The following is a 19,163-nucleotide window of genomic DNA, read 5'->3' as shown; positions in this document are numbered from 1 at the left end:
TCTAGTCACCTAGCTGCCAGGGGGCAAGGTTTGAGGGAGTACCACACATCCTTTGAACTATCAAGCACCAGGCATGCAATTAAAAACAACCAAAACACAGCCCATCCCCTTTCAAGTAAGTTTTCCCAAGTAAGACTTCAGCATCTAATCACCCAATTTCCTGTTTTATTTATTATCCACTTCTAGTTATCTTATTCCTAATGCTCAAAAACATACTCCAGGAAATCTGGTTAACCCAGGATGGATTATCAATATTAAAAGGACAGCTTAAAAGTTGTCTACATTTATCTTATGAATTTTTATATACCATAAATTTGAAGTCCTAACTTAAAAAGAGGAAAAGTAACAGGTTCTTTATCTGCTCATTTGTTGATACAGGGGAACAAAGAGGGCTCTCACACAGGGTCTTTGCGCCCATCACTTTGGCCATGCCCACATGGCAAGCACTGTCACCAATTCCAAGACTCTGGTCAGTTAAGCAATGAGGCTACATTCCCCCAAGCTCTGTCCACTTCTGACACTTTCAGGCTGAGCCAAACTGTTCTTTCATATCTAGACGGAAACAGTTGTCCAGACCGAAGTATTCTTCATTTAAAAAATTCCTATTAAAAGCTGACTATATCCTAAGATCTACAAAACAAACTCTTTTAATCCAGATCTGCTTCCCTATCTACTCAGGTCTTGTGTATCTGGATTCTCCTATGTATGACTCCCCTGAAACACATACCTGCATTGGGATAACAGAGAACATAAGCTGTTGTACATTTTCCAACTGTTTCAATAAAAGGTCTCATTTCAGCTGCACCCAGAGCACAATTTAATCCAATGCTGAAAAACAAAAAGAAGAGATTAGAAGCACCCTCTTTTATTCTAAATATTTATACACATACAAAGTTATGATGAGGAAAGGAGTATATTTAAAACCAAGCAGATCATAAATCTCTTGATTTGAAGCACATTTAATTCAGCTCCAGTCAAAGCCACCTCACTGATGTTCCCTGCAGCACTAAATATTTCCGCCCATGTCTCCAACAGATGATCTTACAGCTTAAGGATCCACACTATAAATAAAAAAATAAGTTCACAGTTTCATCACTGGTATACCACGAAACAAAAATGTCTGCAAATTACCACCACTAATAAACATTGATTGGAAAGCAATACTGCAGAGAAAGAAAAAGGAAGATCTTGCAGGTCGATGGAATATTAATGGTATATGGAAGCCACTTTGGGAGTCTAGAAGACCAAGACTTGGCCCTTGATCCAACTGACTTGCAACATGATCTTGGACTTAGAATTTGTCCTCTTATAAATTAAGTGGGTTTACTTGCAACCAAGGAGCTCTGTGTTTTGCAAATGAAACTTACTGCGACTCAAAACAGATCAAAGCAGAGCTGCTAAAACCCCTACAAAGCCACTCTCAGCGGGAGCTGCCAAGGCCTTCAGGAATTCAAGAATTAACTTGACTGGGACTATGTCATCTTTTATTTTTTCATATTTAACTTTTTTTCCCTTTATTATGATTTCTTAGTGCAATGTGATATACTAGATTAGACCTGGAACAGAAAAAGAACAGTGTGGAAAAACTTGAAACCTAAATAAAGTGTGTGAGTTAAGATAACAGTAATATGCTTTTAGTTTTGCTGAAAGTATCACAGGTAATGCAAGATGTCACATTAGAAAAAACTAGATTAAAAAAAAAAAAAAAACTAGCTGAAGAGCACACAGGAACTCTGTGTACCATGTGTGCCACTTTTATGCAAATCTGAAATTATTCCACAATAAAAAGTTTATTTAACAAATTCACAACTGCCATTTGTGATAAAAAAAAAAAAAACTCCTAGTTTACTAGGAACAGAAGAAAACTTCTCACACTGGATAAAGCACATCTATTTGGTGATGTAGAATTAAATGTTTTTCCCACAAGATCTGGAACAAGGTAAGGACTTCTTTCACCTCCTGCTAAAGGTCATGCTGGGAGTCCTAAGAGGGAATTAAGAGAAAATGGAAAATAAAAGGTATGCAGATTGGAAAGGAAGAAACAAATTTGTCTTTTTTCACAGGTAAGACTATCTATTACTATTCCAAAGAATCATCTAAAATGCTCTTTGAACCCAAACTGTAAAGTACAAGGTTCATATACAAAAGTTAACTGTTTACCTAAACACTAGCAATGAGCAATTGAAATTTGAAATACAAAACATAACAGTTTACATAACATATTTACAATGGCACCAAAACAAATGAAATACTTGTGTATAACTTCAAAACTCTGATGAAAAAAATCAAGGAAGATCTAAATAAATGGAGATATATCCTAAGTTCATGAACGGGAAGATTTATTATACTTAAGACCTCAATTTTTCCCAATTTTATATACATTCACACACATCAATTAAAATCCAGCAAATTATTTGTGAATACCAATGAACTGATCCTAAAGTTTACATGAAGAAGTAAACAACTGCTAATACAATTCTTAGAGGAGAAGAACAAAGTTGAAGGACTGATACTACCTGACTTCAAGATGCATTAAAAAGCTAAAGGAACCTCTGGTATTGATGAGAGCACAGAGCAACGCAGCAGAATAGAATCTAGGAACATAATCAACTGACTTTTGACAAAGAAGCGAAGGCAATCCAATGGAGAAAGGACTATCTTTTCAAGAAACAGTGCTGGAACAACTGGACATTCGCATTTGACAACTTAATCTAGACACACATCTTACATCTTTCATAAAATTAATGCAACATGGTTAACTGTAAATTGCAAAACTATTAAAGATATAAATATGTATATAAAGATTACACAAGAGATAAATCTACGTGACCATGGGTTTGGCAATGAGTTTTAGATACAGTACCAAAAGTAGGTTCCATGAAAGAAAAATAAATTGATAAGCTGGACTTCACTAAAATTAAAAACTCTGTCCAATGAAAGAGCAGACTTTAAGAGCATAAGAAGACAAGCCATAGGCTGGGAGCAAATATTTGTAAAACACATATATGGTATTCAAAGTTGCTGGTTTTTGTTTTTTAATTCTTAAAACTCAACAATAAGAAAACTACCCAACTCAAAAAAAATAAACAAAAGATCTGAAGAGCAAACAGCTACCTCAAGGTGTTGTTGCCAAAATTAAAAGAGCATAAAGCACTTAGAACTGAGCCTGGCACACAGCAAACTCCCAATAAACGTCTACGACTCTTATTTTTATGGCGAACACTATAATAAAAGTTCACAGAGCACTCTGAGAAGAACATTGACCTGGGCTGGTAAGCGAGGGAAGCGTCCCTGGAGAGGACCCTAGGGATGGACTTAAAAGGCTCATGTGTGGGGGTGAGAATGCAGGGCAGGCACAGCCTCCAGGCAGAGGTAGTCCACGCATGGACAAGGCACAGGAAGAAACTGTGTATACTCTAAGAGCTTCCATCTCATCACCATTTTGATCAGAAAAATATAGAGATATCTTAAAATACAATGCAAAAGCCATATTAATTTTTAAAAATATTTATATATTTTTTTGGCTGCAATGGGTCTTAGTTGCTGCACTCGGGATCTTCCATCTTTGGTTTAGCATCAGAACTTTGAATTGCAGCATGTGGGATCTAGTTCCCTGACCAGGGTTTGAACCCAGGCCCCTTGCATTGGAAGTGCAGAGTATTAGCCATTGGACCACCAGGAAAATCCCGGCCATGTTAATTTTAAAGATAAAAATCTAAGTTTTCGAATTCCTACTGTATTCCAAATTAGGCTGTTTCACCTTATTCCAAGCTAGGCTGTTTCTGGTTGCTCCACAAGCAGAGAGTGAAAAAAACTTGCTGTTTTTAAGTGCTGATAATAGATTTAAAGTGTTTTTACTGGGCCAAGGCAGTCTTAAACTATAAGGGGAACATTCACAGACAAAAAGGCAACTCTCTGGCTTGTCCAAGGAGTATAAGAACTCTCCCAGTAACTCAAATTGATTCATTTAGGTTGTCTTCTGATGTCCTCAGGGCAGTCAGAATATACCTCAAGGAAAGTCGATATTTCACACAAGTGATACGGAGGGAATATGAAGAAGCAATTCGCTCCCAGGTCACAGGCTGTAGTCACTAGAAGAGATGAACCCCAAAAGGAATGGAGGCAGGAAAGAATGATCACTCACCAGAGTGGGTCTGCATGAGACACGCTGATGACAAATGCCTCCCCAGTCTGGCCAGAGAGAGTCCGCCCACTTTTATCAACAATTGTCCCTGAAATCTGAATTCAAAAAGTAAACTCAGTCAACCACATAGACTTAAGAATACAGTCTCAAAAACAAAATAAAACTAAGAAGCTTTAAAAACAAACAAACAAACAAACATGAAAGAGAACTGTAGCACTAAGGCAACACTGTTTAACCATGGTTGGAAACAGATGAGTGCCCAGGGGAGAGGTTGGAAAGCCAAAGAAACAGAGAAAAGGGAAAGTCAGGGAGGCAAAAGCAGTGCCCAAAAAAGCTTTAGGATTTACACCACCAGTCCCATCGGAGAGGACTTTCCACAGATATTTAAGGTTATCCTGGTCTCTTGCTGTTCAACATCTGATTCGTCTAACAACGCTTGTGAGTTCTAATCTATTCTCAGCAAGCAGTGCGGGCCTGCCTAGTGCATCGGTGAACTGGCAGTCTGCTGTCTCTGGTGGTGGACGCTTCATGGTCAGCTTCAAGTCCGTCCCTCCCTGGGCCCTAGAGACAGTGAGCCTTTGACTCTGGGGACCAATTCAGCCAGGCTTCCTTGGAATAGCCTGCCTTTCACCAACCACCTCTAGATTCGTTGTCTTCATGTTTCCGCAGATAAGACTGCTATTGGTTTGAAGTGATGGTAGGAGGGAGGTAGAGAGAGGAAGTTAAAATAGTTGGTTCCTAAAAGATGATCAATACTCTCAAAAGTTCTGTGTCAGGAAAACTAAAACCCCACCCTCAAAATGATGATATTAAAAAAAAAAAAAAAAAAAACACAAAATTCATCAAGCGAATACTTTAGGACTTACAAAGACAGGCCGGGGAACATACTCCTCTTCAAAAAGTTTTTGGACTGCAAACAAAGCTGCCTGCCAGGGAGAAAAAGGGACATCTTTGTTACCGAGAGACCGTGTCAAAGGTCACAGTCTAACAGGCTGATCAGAATGTTCCTTTTACCAAGGCCTCTTCAGATAAGACACATATCACACTCTCTGGGGAGGAGAAACAAGTCCTCCATGTGACATACAACACCCACACCCCCTTCTCAAGGTAACACTGTACATATTCAGTTCAGTTCAGTTCAGTCCCCCAGTCATGTCCGACTCTTTGTGACCCCGTGAACCGCAGCACGCCAGGCCTCCCAGTCCATCACCAACTCCCGGAGTTCACCCAAACCCATGTCCATTGAGTCGGTGATGCCATCCAACCATCCCATCCTCTGTTGTCCCCTTCTCCTCCTGCCCTCAATCTTTCCCAGCATCAAGGTCTTTTCAAATAAGTCCCAGCATCAAGGTCTTTGCATCAGGTGGCCAAAGTATTGGAATTTCAGCTTCAGCAGCAGTCCTTCCAATGAACACCCAGGACTGATCTCCTTTAGGATGGACTGGCTGGATCTCCTTGCAGTCCAAGGGACTCTCAAGAGTCTTCTCCAACACCACAGTTCAAAAGCATCAATTCTTCAGCACTCAGCTTTATAGTCCAACTCTCACATCCATACATGACCACTGGAAAAACCATAACCTTGACTAGATGGACCTTTGTTGGCAAAGTAATGTCTCTGCTTTTCAATATGCTATCTAGGTTGGTCATAACTTTCCTTCCAAGGAGTAAGCATCTTTTAATTTCATAGCTGCAATCACCATCTGCAGTGATTTTGGAGCTCCAAAAATAAAGTCTGACACTGTTTCCACAGTTTAACCATCTATTTGCCATGAAGTGATGGGACCAGATGCCATGATCTTAGTTCTCTGAATGTTGAGTTTTAAGCCAACTTTTCCATTCTCCACTTTCACTTTCATCAAGAGGCTCTTTAGTTCTTCTTAGCTTTCTGCCATAAGGGTGGTGTCATCTGCATATCTGAGGTTATTGATATTTCTCCTGGCAATCTTGATTCCAGCTTATGCTTCCACTGTACATATTACAACAAAAAAAAACGCTGACTGGAAGTCCACCCATGAACTAATATTTCCCCTGAGGAAGAGCTGAAGAGCTACTCTTTTTCTTCCTTCTCTCAATCAAAACTAAAAAGACGTAAATATGAAGCCTCTACTTCTACAGCCTCACATAAACAAGGTAGGTCCATGAACCAACAGTGTGCTGCTGCTGCTAAGTCACCTCAGTCGTGTCCGACTCTGTGCGACCCCATAAACAGCAGCCCATCAGGCTCCCCCGTCTCTGGGATTCTCCAGGCAAGAACACTGGAGTGGGTTGCCATTTCCTTCTCCAATGCGTGAAAGTGAAGTCGCTCAGTCGTGTCCGACTCTAGCGACCCCATGGACTGCAGCCCGCCAGGCTCCTCCATCTATGGGAATCTCCAGGCAAGAGTACTGGAGTGGGGTGCCATTGCCTTCTCCGAACCAACAGTGTATGTCACTGCAAAAAAGAATATGAGCTAGAATGGGTTGTAAAGACACAAATGCTGTGTTAATCTGTACTGTCCATGTTTTCTTAAGTTCCAAGACCAGAAACTAAGGTCCTCTAATGCCCAAAGCTCTTCCATATCTGAACCCACAGACAGAGATACTGCATACATAAAAACTATAGTAAGGTAGTATTTTTCACCTATTAGAGTGGAAAAGATCAAAAAGTTCAATAGAGGGGGTGTGGTGAAAGCAGCAGCATTCCTGTGGACTGCTCCCTGACTGGAGGATAAATGAGTACAATCTTGGAGGGTGGAGATCAAAAGTAACAGTGCCCAGACTCTTTAACGCAGCAATTTCACATGTAGAAATTTATACTCAGAGACACTGTCAAAAATGTATGCGTGAGGATAGCTACTTTTTATTCCACACACTAAGTACCTTTGTACGTATGTAAGGAATACAAGCACATACGCACACTCACTCGTATACTTTTCTCTGAATGGAATCTCCATAGGGCCTCCACACCAGGAACAGCAGTTGTCCCTCAGGAAGACAGCTAGATACCCAGGGAATGGGGGCAGGGAGGATATTTACTTTTTATTCCATACATTTATCTTGAATTTTAGAATCGTGCATATATATCTGACCTATGCATCCATGCACATACAGTAGCTATACATGAAAATATTCAGTTTCATAATTAAAAAGTTCTTTATATAAAATAATAATGTTGTATGTCCTCACTTCATGAGGGGAAGCACCCCAGCCGGCACCCCAGATCAGCCCCCTTTTCCTCCTTTAACTCACCTTGGCATTGGCGGTATCAAAAATAGTTTCAATGAGTAAGATATCCACTCCACCATCCAGAAGCCCTTTGGCCTGCTCTTTGTATGCTTCAACAAGTTCATCAAATGCTGCAGAAAACAAACCACACCCAGGACATCAGTCATCAATATCCTTTGAAAGCCCAGGACACATCAAATTTAGGCCTGGTTCCAGGTGAACTACCTATTGCTGGTTTGTATGCACAATTGAAGGGCAACACCACATTTTATAAGAAACATGGCAGTGATGGAAGTTAAACCAGCAAACTAAACACAGACACTCCTAAACACTCTGCACACAGGCTCACCTCCCATATGTGAGCAAGAGAACAAGCCACTGACTGGGTGGGGAGGGACATGATTTCTTGAGCCCTGGCTCTTACTTTAAGATCTTTAAAACAGATCTTTCCAGGGATGGTTTTAATCAATCAATTCAGGGAAGAGTGTGAGGAATAATTAGAGAAACGTGTCACACTGGTGTGGATTCATGACTGGTCGAGTCACATTCTCTCACGCCCTCTGGGGTAAAATGTGGTTCTACTGATTTTGCGCCTGTCCTCTGACACCAACTCTGTCAGAAAAGAAACCTGCCTGGTGTGCAATTTCAGTCTCAAACACAAAAGCGTACAATCAAATCCTGGGTAAACTTTTTGTTAAAAATGTCTTATCTATTTCCATCTCAGAGGGTATCCCACTCGCCATTTTATCTCTCACCCAGGAAAGGAAAGATGCACATACATTCAATAGAGTAGCCTACTTCATCTTACATAGTGCAAGAGAGGAAAGCTCTCCACTGCCACATTAAGACCAAAAGAAGCTCCGCCACATGTCCGCCCAAAATGAGCAACTCCTAGTGGAAAAGTGTGTCTGGAACCAAAATCTACAAATCACGCTTGCCTGAACTTGTCTTTGACACAGAATTCATTACCACACACGGTATTACTATTTGGCTCTGACCGTTTAATTCTTTTTGTTTTTTTTCCAGTCTAATGCTTAAACTGACCTACCCTTCTCATAAAATTTCAATGCAAGTATGCTTACAGATGCTGGTGTATAATGTTAGTCTGTTTATAACTGCTCCCTGACAAATAAAGTGGAGTCTAGCAGGCTATTCTATAAACTGACCAAGGCCTAGTATCTATATTTGCTCAACTTCTCAGTTTAAAGTTTCATTTTGATTGGTTTTATTTCCACAGCTGATAAAGAAGCCCAAACACAACAACAGAAAGCAGACTCAAGATAAATAATACTAATCCAATGACTAATAACAGCTCACTTTTATTTAAATGTCTACCACATTCCAGGGACTGCTAAGCCCTTAAGTCACAACAACCCCTAAACAGAAGCTGGCACTGGCCCCATATTACAGATGTACAGATTACTGAAACACCGAGGTACTTGCCCAAGGTCAATGATTGTATATGATACTCACTGATGTTCCTGTAATCTGGTCTTTCCACAGATGGCGACACAGAGAGTGTCTTGTTAGTTGGACCCAGAGCTCCTGCCACATACCTCTTAATTCCTTTGGGAAAAGAAAAACAAGTGTGAAACCCCTAAATAGCTTGCCCTTTTTGTTGTGAGTCAATAGGCCATCAGATTTTCCCTAGAACATAGGAATACAATCTTTTGTCCATCGCTCCGAAATTCAGAAAGCACAAAAGCCTCACTTCTTCCCTTAATTCAACAACAAAACTTGACCTCACCTCAACTACAAGAGGCTATTTATAGTTTTTACTCACTTAGTAGACAATTCATAGATTTTACTGCAAATAGATATTTGATTATGAGGGCCGTCCTGGACCCCACTGGGGAAATTATGAGACATGAAGTATGTGCACATGTGACCTCCAAGCCAATGCAAAAAACCTGAATTCTCATATCTGGCTTCAAAGAGTTTCAGTTAGTAATCCTTTTCTCTCAACCACAGCCATGTGAAAGTGAAAGTCATTCAGTCACGTCCAACTCTGCAATCCCATGGACTGTAGCCTCCCAGGTTCTTCTCTCTGTGGAACTCTCCAGGCAAGAATACTGGAGTGGGTTGCCATTTCCTTCTCCAGGGAATCTTCCCAACCCAGGGATCGATCCCAGGTCTCCCGCATTGTAGGCAGATTCTTTACCATCTGAGTTACCATGGAAGCATCACCACAGCTATGCTTGGACAAATTCTCTCTTCCTACCCTTAAGAAACTTTGAAGGTCATGAACATAGGTTCTGCAAAATTTCCTCACAGCAGCACTGATCTTGAAATGCTCCCCACTGCTGTATTGCAGGGCCTTTGCAGGGGGAAAATATTAAATCACAATGAGTAATTACAAAGCCTGAAATTAAAGTATGAAAGAGATCCAATCTTACTTTAATAGCTCTTTAAGAACTCCTGAATAATCTTTCCTTTAGGCTAGAGTCCTGGTGCTCCTAAGAGCCTGACATGTTGTGTTCATTTACATATCATAACAGAAGCAGGGGGCACACTGCTCATCACTTGTGTTGATTTTAACTAAATGGTTATGTTTTACCATTTACCAACCAATCGATAACCCAGCCTTTAGCAGGTTACAATATTCTTTATCCACCCCCTCCACCCCCCTGCCAAGCTGGACAATAATGTTGGTATAAGAAAAACACTCTTATCTTTCCCTGCTTTGGCTGACTGAATATCCTCTGCCCTGTGATTCTTTTGGGGCAATAGTCTATGCCCTTCCATATTTAACATTATCTCTCAGAAACAGAGTTCCTATAAATTGCTTCAGTCTTCATTAGTATGCTGTGTCTAACTTCCTAACAATTTTGCTTTACATCTTTCCTGTTGGCAATAATTTCACATTTCCAAATCTTAAGGGGTTCCATATATTTCTTCTATCCCTTTCCCGCCCTCAAAGCCTCCCCTCCAGCTGGTGCCCAAGTGTTCTTATGGCAGCCAGCCAGGAGGTGAGTTATTTTGGGGAGCCATTTTTCAAATCCCAGCAAGACTGACTCTACTGTGCTACACAACAGCGCCTTCAAAGACATTAGTGGCATGAAGTGGAAAACACTCCAAAGACCATCTCTCTTTACCTAGGTAAGGAAAACCTCAAGGATGAGGGTCGCTTAAAAGGGATAAGATCAAATATCTTAATGATCACCACTATGACCACAGCAGTCAGTTGCGCCTCAGTAACCTGAAGATGTGCTTCTGAAGGTGGAGAGATCATCTTAGCTGTAAACGCATGGGGAATCCATGGTACCAGCTATAAAATTAAGACATAACATCGAATAAACACAGAGCAGGAGACAGACCGATGGAGATGGGGTCAATTCAGAGAGACGTTGAATGCTTGATTATGAAACTGCAGAGAAGTAACCTACAAACAAGTACACGATGGCATCTGCAGTGTTGCTGTAGGCCAGCTGTCACGGAAGGAAAAAGGGCAATAAGCACAGATTATTACAGCTAAGAATGTCAAAGGAAGCAGCTTTGGTTTTTTGTTTTGATTTTTAAAGCAAAAAGAAAAAAAAAAAAGGAGAACAAGGTTCCTTACCTGTCTGGAGAGATATGTCCTCGGCTGCTTTTCTGGCCACTCCCGCAGAGCACATGTTCATCCGGTAGGCCTAATACATCAATGGCAAGGGTTAGTTTGTCTTTTTTCTTCCATAAAATAAGTAAGGAATTCATGACCTTCTAAAACTCAATTTTATTCAATAAGAAAATGCAGAGTGAATTAATTTGAGGTCTGAATAAAATCTTAGCCAATAAGGCCTACCAGCTGCCCCAGAAATGAAGGCAACAGGAAGGGCAAGTCTTTGGGAACTACTTTTACGTTCCTCCCCAAAACCATGAGCTAGCTGGCAAACTCTGGACATCTGGCACATCAGAATAAGCTGATGTCACGAAATATGCTGAGAAAAAAAACAGTAATGGGAAAATCACAGGCTTCAGAGATAGGACACCTGGGTTCCAGAACCAGCTCTGTCACCACCTGCCTAGGCAGTTCCCTCAGCAACTCCCTCAGGCCCTGGTTTCTTTCACCATACAATGGTTAGAGACAGTGGGTCTGAACTTTTTGTAGATTATTAACCTCTAGAGGATCTGGAGAAGGGCCATGAACCCTCTCATTATGACTAAAAGGCAAGCATACACAAAGGTCCAAAGCAGTGCCCACAAGTTCTATTGAAATAGTCAAGCCCATTCATTTACGTGCTATTACTGCTCTTGCACTATAATGCCAGTGTTGAGCAGTTGCAACAGAGACTGTATGTGCCAACAAAGCTTAAAATATTTACTGCCTGGCCTTTTAAAGAAAAAGTTTGCCAATCCTGCCCCAAAATAACACAAAAGCAATTATGACACGATTTCATTTTCCCTTGATAACCTCAAAGGCAAGTGATTTCACAAAGCCCCAATACTGAGGGAAATCAGTGTCAGGGCACTCAGGACTACATGCCTGAACACAGAGGCAAGTCTGGGAAAAATTCTACCCAGAAATAGGAATCTCAGCCTCTACCACCTATTTTCATCAGGTTTACAAAAACTGAATATGGAAGCATTGTGTTGATTAAAAAGAAACCAGATCCTTTACCCCCCACCCACTAAGATGCCTGCTAAGAGGACAAAACAAAAACAAATCCAGGGCTTCCCTGGTGCTCAGTGGTAAAGAATCCAAGGCAACGGCACCCCACTTCAGTACTCTTGCCTGGAAAATCCCATGGACAGAGGAGCCTGGTAGGCTGCAGTCCATGGGGTCGCCAAGAGTTGGACACGACTGAGCGACTTCACTTTCACTTTTCACTTTCATGCACTGGAGAAGAAAATGGCAACCCACTCCAGTGTTCTTGCCCGAAGAATCCCAGGGACGGGGGAGCCTGGTGGGCTGCCGTCTATGGGGTCGCACAGAGTCGAACACAACTGAAGTGACTTAGCAGCAGCAGCAGCCAATGCAGGAGACATGGGCTTGATCCTCTAACCAGGAAGATATCACATGTCTCAGAGCAACTAAGCCCGTGTACCACAACTATTAATTCTGTGCTCTAGAGCCCAGGAGCTGCAACTACTGAAGCCCGCACTTGTCCTGTGGTCTGCAACAGAAGTCACCGCAATGAGAAGCCTGAGCACCACAACTGGAGAGCAGACCTCCTCCTCGCTACAACTAGAGAAAAGCCTGCACAGCAACGAAGACCCAGCACAGCCAAAAATAAACAAATAAAGTTATTAAAAAAAAAAAAAAAAGAAACAGGACAAATGCTGGCAAAGATGTGGAAAAACTGGAACCCTTGTATGCTGTTGGTGGGTTTATAAAATGATGCAGGTACTGCAGAAAATAGTGTGGTAGTTTTGCAAAAAATTAAACAGAATTACTGTATAGCTCAGCAACTCTACTTCTGGGTATATATTCAAAAGATATGCGAGCACAGATGCAAAACAGATTATCTGTACACTGTGCTCAGAGTAACACTGTCCACAACAGCCAAAAGGCAGAACCAACCTAAGTATCCAATAGTGGATGAATGAATAAACACAATATGGTATATCCATACAATGGAATACTATTCAACTTTGAAAAAGGAAGGATATTCCAATGCATGCTACAGCATGAGTGAACCTTAGGGGACATTAAGTGAAATAAGCCAGTCACAAAAGGACAAATACTGATAATCCACTTACATGAGGCAGCTAGGAACTAAATTCACAAAGACAGACAGCAGAATGGTGGTTTCTAAGGGCTGGGGGAAGGGAAAATTGGGAATTATTGTTTAATGGGTATAGAGTTTACTGTTTTACAAGATGAAGCGTTCCATGGATAGATGGTGGTAATGGTGGCACAGCAAACAATGTGAATATATGTAATGCCATTGAACTGCACGCTTAAACATGGTTAAAATGGTGAATTTTATGTTACATGTATTTTGCCACCATTTTTTTAAAAAGGGAAACCAGATCTGTCACTCAATTTAAAAAGGCTTCACAAAACTGCACACATGGCCAACCATTATGCTTTTATTCAATTACTGCATAATAAGCATCATTTTTATTTGATTATCACTTGTCCACAAAAGAAACCAGCTGGAAAATGACTGGGCTGTTATGGTTACAAGCCGAAGAGATTCCAACCATTTCCTCTGTCTGACCACAAACAACAGATAACTAGATATTAGCTTGACCCTGCAGGTTTGGCTGGTTTTCTCACTAGCAACTACCAATAGTAAATGCTCATGACTATCTCAGATACAAGCAAAAATGAAATCCTTACCAAGTGTTCCAGGCCATAGTCAGCTTGGGCAATAGAAGTGCTGCTGAAAGTATTTGTTTCAATGATATCTGCCCCAGCTAGGAGGTACTCCTGCAACAAGAGAAAGTCATGTCAATGCTATGAGTCACAGAATCCCTGCCTCCTAATAGTAAATTTGCCTTTTCCTCACCATCTTCACCAAATACCTTTTGACTACTTACTAAATGCAAGGCACTGCAGTACATACAGGACAGAGACACAAAAGGATATAGGGATTTCATAAAAAGGCATGTGGTATAAATAAAACAGAACTTGAAGTCAGACAAAGTTCAAATGTGGTGTGAACTGAGTCGAGTTCCTTAAACTCTGAGCCTCAGTTTCATTTGAAAGTAGTATAACCCTGCTTCACCGGTGACCAGATGATAGCACAGATCACACATCAAGCTTCTGGCACATGATGGCCCTCAACAAATATTCCGTCTGTTCCTCTGCCATGTCCCAGCTTCGGCACAGCTAGGATTCTGTTGAGAAGGGCCCTCTCGCTGCAATCTCAATTCTGACCACAGCTGCTTCAGCCCACAGGTCCTGGCCCCTGCGAGCCAGATCAGAACCCTCACTAAACCCCGAGGACCTTGGTGCCCTCCTGTTCTCCCTGTTTGAAATCTTTCTTCCTTGTTTCACTCTGTTTCAATCTGATAAACACTCTGGTGAATTTTCCAACACTAAGTAAACTCCTGATTTTCCAACACTGAGTAAACGTAACCCCACATAAGCAGATAAGACACTGTTTGCAGAAATATTTGGAAATAAAATCCAAGATTTACACACTTTTAAGTCACAAACAGCCTAAATACTCACCAATAGGGAAACGGCTAAATAAACTATAATATGTCCATTTTATTACATGTTATGTGGTAGCTAAAAAACACCATGTGTGGGGAGTTCCCTGGTGGTCCAGTGGTTAAGACTCTGTTTTCACTGCAGGGGATATGGGTTTGATCCCTGGTCAGGGAACTAAGATTCTGCATGCAACAAGCAGCCAAAAAATAGGTAAAACAACAACAACAACACTGTGTATAAATATCTACGAATATGGAAACATCTCCAAAAATACTATTCAGTAGAAAAACAAAATTAATATGACACCATATAAATTTAAAATATACACACATACAAATAATATTGAGTTTTCTAGTATACACAAACATATACACTTATGCATAAATGCATAACAAATGATTTGGAAAGACATACACCAACTAGTGTAAGTGGTTATCTCTGGGGGAAAAAAATAGAAATTTGGAGTATTGGTTAAAAGGGAATTTATTCTTAACTATGAGTTCTGTTTTATCAGAACAAATTAAAATTTAGCTTTTCAAAAAAGAGAAAGAAAAACTGAAAACAACCTTAAGGCCTAGGAATAAGGTTAAATTAAGCAAACGGTGATATATGTACAGAATAAATTTGTACAAAGTTATTAAAACCATGTCTCAGAATATTTAATACTCATGGTATTAAAAAATGCAAATTATAAAATAGTATGGAGTAATAATAATCCCAATTTAATTTTAAAAACCCAAATACAGAAAACTAGTCTGAAATATAAATTAAAATATGTGAATGGCAAGTATGTCTTGGTACTGAATTTACAGTCCATGGGGTCACAGAGCTGGACATGACTGAGTAACTGGGCATAAACACACATACTGATATTACAGGTGGTTTTTATTTTCTTTTATGTTTTTCTATCAAGCTAGACATTTTATTTTTGTAACAATGAACACATATTATCTCTATAAATAGGCAGAGAGTATTTCTAAATTCCCAGTTATTTTCTCCAATTCTCCATAGGTTTAAATTTTTCCATAATATGAAGTTTATAAGGTGTTTTTTCTAGCTCTTCACCTTTTCTCTCCACTTTCTTTCCTGGAATAATATCCCACTCATGGACTCGGGATATGACACCCCAAGATTCCAAGCCTATTCTCACCAATTAAAACACGTGTGAGTGCTATATTAAAAATGGATACGCAACAAGGACCTACTGTGTAGCACAGGGACCTCTGCTCGATCTCATGTGCAGCCAGGATGGGAGGGGAGTTGAGGGAGAATGGAGACACATACATGTATGGCTGAGTCACTCTGCTGTGCACCTTCAACTATTACAACATTGTTAGTTAGCTATGCTCCGATATAAAATTAAAAGTTTAAGCAAAAAAGCATGGATGGATGTGGGCAAGCTACTTAATTACTCTGCTCCTCAGGTTTCTTCTGTAAAAGCTGTCAAGATTAAAGGAGGCCATTAATGACAACACAGCCAGAGTCTACCTACAGGTGTTTTAAAATATCAGTTCCTGTAGGTCTCAGCCTAACAGCAGCAATGAGCTAGGAAATGCATGAGGCATTCACCTGGGGCCTTACCCCCAGTGCTGAGCCAGGGCGGAGCCAAGGCCACGGCCTGACTGGCCCTAGCGATTCTTATCACAATTGCAAGACTCACCTCAGCAATTACTATCAGGGAACTTTTGAAAAAACAAAAAGGTCCTACTATCCACAGGTCCTGAAGGGTGCAGGCATGCTCAGGCCACACAGTGAGGTAGCTGGGGGTTGGAGGGAAATAACTGAGAGAACCAGGGTTCTGTCTTCATTGGGATCAAGGTAGATGCTTAGAATATTGTGGGTTCACTCTTTACTGAAGAACTTAAAACCTAACAGTAGGAATTAGGGTTCAGGAAGGAAAAGGCAGGGTCACTCATTTAGGTTACCCAGGCCTTTCTCCAAGAGGAACTTCATGGCGGGGGAAGCCTGGTTGCTAGTCGGTCAGTCAGCAGCCGTTTCATACAGCTGGCAGGGTGTTTACAGACAAGGACGCCTTTGAAATAGATGCCTCCCCAACCAGAAGCTGAAAGTCAGGCACCTACATTCTTAGTGTCAGAGACTTGCATTTTGTATAGAGCCTGGACACTCCATTAAAATTAAGGATCAGTGGATCAGCTCTATGGTCAGTAATACTACTAGAAATAACTAAGTGTGAAAAGACCTAGTCTTTTTTCCTTCCTCATCCATGAACACGATATGGTCTCTACATCCAGAGAACTCCAGCGAATCAATATCCCTCACAAATGGGACAGCCAGATACACCTTATTGTATTTACTGCCATTTTGATTCATGTCCCTATCCTGGGAAATTTGCTATTCTTTCTAGTTGTCTATCTAACACAGAAGACAAAGATTCACTCTCTTGAAAAACATTTACTGACTTACTTTGTGCAAGATACTGTTCTAAGCAGTTGGAATTCAGTAGTGAAAAATAGGCATAAATTAGTGCCCTCAGGAAGCTAATGGTTGGGGAAGGGTGGCGATTTCACCAATTGCATGATAAGAACTGATGTTTGTATCCATATTGGGCTTCCCTGGTGGCTCAATGTAAAGAATTCTCCTGCAATGCAGGGGATACAGGAGACACAGGTTCAATCCCTGGATCGGGGAGATCCCTGGAGATAGAAATGGCAACCTATTCCAGTATTCTTGCCTGGACAATCCCATGGACAGAGGAGCCTGGCATGCTGCAGTCCATGGGGCTTCAAAAAGTTGGACATGACTGAGTATGCATGCATAATAATTGTAACTGTATCAAGCAATTCATACCCATGATGGCATTCCCAATATACAATGTACTGGAATTTTATAATGCAATTTGACTACATATTAGAAGGCCTAGCAGAAAAACTTGTAGAATCAACCTCTTCAAGAACCAACTTTAAATCTTCTAGTACTGACAATTTCTATTACAACAAAGGAAAGGTATTCCTAGTTTTTCTTGAAATGAAAACTATTCTGCATCTTATCTAGAACAAAGTCTTGACCAGCCAAGGGAAGGTTCCTTCCAGTCTCAATGAATCATTTAATCATTCATTCGTTTAAGTGATTTCCTTAAGAAGAGTCTGAAAGGCACCAAAAACAAAAATAAACAAGTGGGACTACATCAAACTAAAAAGCATCTACACAGCAAAAGAAACAAGCAATAAAATGAAAAGGCAATCAACTGAATTGGAGAAAATATTTGCAAATCATGTATCTGATATGGATATCCAAAATGAAGAATTCATACAATTCAGTAACTAACAAAAAAATACAAACAAACCAATTCAAAAAAAAAAATGGGCAGAATACAGGACTTCCCTGGCAGTCCAGTGGTTAAAGACTCTACACTTCCACTGCAGGGGGTATAGTTGGATCCCTGGTCAGGGAACTAAGATTCTATATGCAGCAAAAAGGAAAAAATGAGCAGGAGACTGCAACAGACATTTTTCCAAGGAAGACATACAGATGGCCAACAGGTTCATGAAAAGACAGTCAACATCACTAACTGCAAATCAAAATCACAATGAGATATCAGAGCTCACCTATCAGAATGGCTTTTATCAAAAAGACAAGAAATAACAAGTGTTGGTAAAGAGATACAGAAAAGGGAGCTCTTGCGGGAATGTAAAGTTTGCACAACCTCAATGGAAAATAGAATGGCGACTCCTCAAAAAATTAAAAATAGAACTACTATATGACCCAGAAATTTTATTTCTGGGTATTATCCAAATAAAACAAAACCACTAACTCAAAAAGATAGAAGATACTTAGTTGATCCTGCCAGTAGCATGCTTGTTTCAAATATTAAGCCGTGCATGTCTAAGAACATACGGTCAGGACAGTGAAACTGTGAATGGTTCACAGAATCAATGACGGTTCCTTCGGTTGCTTGCTTCTCTCAGAAAGCCCAGAGATAAGCCCATGCGCTTATAGGTACCTTATCTTTGACAAAGGAGGAAAGAATATACAATGGAGAAAAGATAGTCTCTTTAATAAGCGGTGCTGGGAAAACTGGACAGCTAGGTGTAAAAGAATGAAATTAGAACACTTCCTAACAACACACAAAAATAAGCTCAAAATGGATTAAGAACTTAAATGTAAGACCAGAAACTATAAAACTCTTAGAAGAAAACACAGATAGAACACTCTTTGATACAAATCACAGCAAGATCCTCTATAACCCACCTTCTAGAGTAAAATAAGAACAAAGATAAACAAATTGGACCTAATTAAACTTAAAAGTTTTCTGCACAGCAAAGGAAACCATAAACAAGATGAAGAGACAACCCTCAGAATGGGAGAAAATAATTGCAAATAAAGCAACTGAGAAAGGATTAACCTCTAAAATATACAAGCAGCTCATGCAGCTCAATATCAGAAAAACAACCCAACCAAAAAATGAGCAGAAGACGTGATAGACATTGCTCCAAAGAAGACATACAGATAGCTAATAAGCACATGAAAAAAATGCTCAACACCGTTTACTATTAGAAAAATGCAACCAAACGTACAATGAGGTATCACCTCCCAACAGTCAAAATGGCCATTATCAAAAATCAACAAACAGCAAATGCTGGAAAGGAGTGGAGAAAAGGGAACCCTCTTGCACAGTTAGTGCAAATATAAATTGATGCGGTCACTATGGAAATTCCTTAAAAAACTAGGAATAAAACTACACATGACCCAGCAATCCCACTACTGGACATAT

The 19,163-nt window shown here is 40.3% G+C and overlaps 1 protein-coding gene across 3 annotated transcripts in view; it reads right to left on the bottom strand.

The window, feature by feature from the left end:
- MTR (5-methyltetrahydrofolate-homocysteine methyltransferase) overlaps nt 1-19,163 on the bottom strand; it is a 136,129-nt gene that overhangs the window by 99,148 nt on the left and 17,818 nt on the right. For 2 of the 3 annotated variants that reach the window (XM_061404931.1, XM_061404930.1), the window contains exons 3-9: nt 13,613-13,702; nt 10,907-10,976; nt 8,821-8,913; nt 7,372-7,478; nt 5,011-5,070; nt 4,145-4,239; nt 728-828 (exon numbers count right to left, since the gene is read on the bottom strand). In XM_061404931.1, coding sequence (XP_061260915.1) covers nt 728-828; nt 4,145-4,239; nt 5,011-5,070; nt 7,372-7,478; nt 8,821-8,913; nt 10,907-10,976; nt 13,613-13,702 — 616 coding nt within the window. Of the gene's footprint in view, nt 1-727; nt 829-1,873; nt 1,919-4,144; nt 4,240-5,010; nt 5,071-7,371; nt 7,479-8,820; nt 8,914-10,906; nt 10,977-13,612; nt 13,703-19,163 lie in introns of those variants that run through there. The other variant, XM_061404933.1, reaches the window with a different exon arrangement.

This window comes from Bos javanicus, chromosome 28, assembly GCF_032452875.1.
Source record: "Bos javanicus breed banteng chromosome 28, ARS-OSU_banteng_1.0, whole genome shotgun sequence".
Lineage (NCBI taxonomy): Eukaryota > Metazoa > Chordata > Mammalia > Artiodactyla > Bovidae > Bos > Bos javanicus.
This window is presented reverse-complemented; position numbering and strand designations above follow the sequence as displayed.